Source organism: Mytilus trossulus, chromosome 13, assembly GCF_036588685.1.
Source record: "Mytilus trossulus isolate FHL-02 chromosome 13, PNRI_Mtr1.1.1.hap1, whole genome shotgun sequence".
NCBI classification, from domain to species: domain Eukaryota; kingdom Metazoa; phylum Mollusca; class Bivalvia; order Mytilida; family Mytilidae; genus Mytilus; species Mytilus trossulus.
The window spans coordinates 15,563,202-15,566,313 of record NC_086385.1 but is presented as its reverse complement, the minus strand read 5'-3'; the positions used below and the strand labels follow the sequence as shown (position 1 = coordinate 15,566,313).

Genomic DNA, 3,112 nt, shown 5'->3' with positions numbered 1-3,112 from the left:
ATGTATGTTGCAGCAATATGCTGCTTAAACTTTTTAATAGAAGCTTTCGGAACACCAATGGTTGTATTGTCCTGTTTTAACAAATTATGGTTGTTTGGACAATCTGGCTGTAGCTACTATGGCTTTTTGATATCGTTTGCTGGTCTAGCTTCAATGTTACTACTCACCATGATTTCTGTTGATCGGTACATATATATTGTAAAACACAACTTATCAAAACACATGTCAACCTCACCAATCGTCATTTGCATATCTATATGCTGTTTCATTACTTTTGGTTTTACCATTTGTCCCCTTATTGGATGGAACCAGTACACATACGAAGGAGTTGGTACAGCATGCGCAATAGATCTAGTTGGAGAAAACAATAACGGCAAATCATTCGTCTTGGCACTTTTTTCTATCTATTTTGCTTTTCCTGTTAGCGTGATGATATTTGCTTACGGATCTATTTATGCAAAGGTAAGAACACTATATAAACAACAAAAACAGCAACAACAAAAAAAGAAAATGCATTGGTTGAACGCTGGTGGTAAAATGTCAAGATGCATGTACCTATACAAAACTTTAAATTAAAAAAATATTTTTTTTAAACACACCTATAAAATCATAATAACAGATAATACTGTTAATGAATAAAACATTCATAGTTTAAGTTATATAATATGATTGAAGATCTTGGACTGTTTAATATGTCTATCATTATACTGTTCATCATATCTGTCTAAGTATATTGATTCTAATCTTTAAGTAGAAACAAACAATTATTAATCAAATATCGATTATAATTTTGATACAAATTAGATTTTTACTAACATGTTTTTGTCTATCAAGAAAATTTTCGTCATAAATATTTAATATGAATGTAACTGTATGTGCACAATTTATTTCGCCCCTGAACAACGTTTTGTTTCTTTTAGATTGACGTCTGTAGTTTTACAAACAATTAAGATCATCGTGTTTTGCAGACAATGACGTTAAAAATGAGAGAAAAATCTAAATCAAATGATGAAATTCTAGGAAATGCATTAAACAAATAATAGGATTAGATGCACGCAAATCCCCAAAAGCTGCGAAGTATTCTCCATTAAATTTATTTTCATTAAATTCTTCATAATTTAATTTTTATTATTGCAAGGTGGTTAAAGATTCCAGAGCGCAACTGAAATATAATGGAAATCTTGATTCAGTGGAAACAAGGAACCAGTTCAGAAAAAAATTGACTAACGAACAAGAACTTGCAATTACAGTGACCATGATTATTGGTAAGTTTCTTTGTAGTCTTATTACATGTATTCGTATTCTAAGTATCAGTACAATAAACTTTAAGATAAATGTCAAAAAAATGAAAATCCGAATATTGAAGATAGTGACATGAAAACATTATACCTAAATGGCAATTTTTCTAACCATTCCTAGCCTGCGGATTGATTGATTTTTGTTCCTTAATAAATTTCTGAAAAAAAATGTCAACTGATTATATAACTTGAAACCAAATATGACCGATTTTAAAATTCAACCTTGTAAATTGTTAAATAGATTTCAAACATAACAGTAAAGGTTTACGATAAAAGTATTTGTTTCAAAGAATGTGCAATTCTCATGACATCCTATTATTAGTTTTGAATGTTCAAATAGTTATGCAATTTCCCCTCTTTTTCTAGGTTTCTTTTTAATCAGTTACACACCATACACATGCGTACTTCTTTGGAAAGTATTGAGTATGGATGCTGAAATCAACCCAATTGCGATGGCTATTCCGGCTATGATAACTAAGATAGCTGGAATTTTTACACCATTTGTCTATTTAAACAGGAGCAAACTCTTTCGAAAACATCTGCTGAATTTGTATCCCTGTTTGAGATCGAAGAAGAGAGTACATGTCGCTAGAAGAATTGAGCAAACAGCTGTCATGTCCGTAAACATCAAAGGCGAAACAACAAAGGTGTATTCTTCTAATATAACGGAAGGGAACAATTCACATTGTCAACCTATCAAACATGAAATTTCAATAATCGACGACAACGTACCAAATATGATATCAAATATCCATTCTACCGTGGCTTTTTTTACTGTGGCCAACTCTGATATCCATGAACATGATGAATATCAGGAAGATTCTTGATGTAACGATAAGATTGTCAGTGAAAAATTACAGATACACTTGCCTGTACCAAGACAGGAATAGGATTTTTTGGCATGTTGAACGATAGGTCAATCGTTTGAATTTATCAAGGTGTTTACGGACTTCGGTTTTCCTAACTGACATTGAATTTTTTTGTTTTTGTTTAAACCTTTCAAGGTAAAGAGAGGATAACGTTGTTATCAAAAGCTATAGCTTTTAACATTCTATCACATCGTTACACATCACCTTTTGCTTGATAATTGCCAAACAATTCCGAGATGCTACAGATAACAAATTTTATACTATGTATGATGTGATTGATTATCGTCTAACCATATACAATTCAGAAAATGTGGTAAGATTGCCCATGAGACTACATAAGAGACCACATATCACATAAATTGACAAGAATAGGTCACCATACGGCTTTCAACAATGAGCAAAGCCCGTACCTCATAGTCATTTTTTAAATTGTTAAATAGAACCAGAAAAATAACTGCTATTTTATTTTTAGATACATGACATTTTTGTTAGTTGCTATTTGCTTTGAACTAGCTGCAAGAACTGTGCGAAATCTTAAGTCAGTACTGTTGTGTTTCTTTAAAAGTGAGGGATGGATTAATTCCATACCACGTCCGGTTTATGTCTTGGTGATAGAGGTTTGTCTTATTTGTATCAATCTGATGAGTAAAACCCTTCTCAACTGATTTTTCAGTCTGTTCTCATTTTGTAATGTTACACCAATGACCTTTGTTGGCGCCTTCAAACATGTTTATCCCTGCCACATGCTGTATGTACCTGACCCAAGTCAGTAGCCTTTATATCAGTGCTTGTTGTTAGTTAATGTACGTCATATTTGTTATTCGTTTATTATTTTATACATAAATTAGGTTGTTACATTTCTTGTTAGAACGGTTTTGAAATTGTCATTTTAGCTAAATATACAGTGTGTGTTCAGCTCATTGGTAAAGTCATATAGATGTCAAT

At 31.8% G+C, this 3,112-nt stretch overlaps 1 protein-coding gene across 1 annotated transcript; it reads left to right on the top strand.

The window, feature by feature from the left end:
• On the top strand, positions 1-2,163 carry LOC134694130 (melanopsin-A-like). Its single transcript, XM_063555124.1, has 3 exons — positions 1-462; positions 1,139-1,265; positions 1,665-2,163. The coding sequence occupies exons 1-3, from the start codon at positions 1-3 to the stop codon at positions 2,123-2,125; spliced, it is 1,050 nt and encodes a 349-aa protein (XP_063411194.1). The 3' UTR covers positions 2,126-2,163.
• The last annotated feature ends 949 nt before the right edge of the window (positions 2,164-3,112 follow it).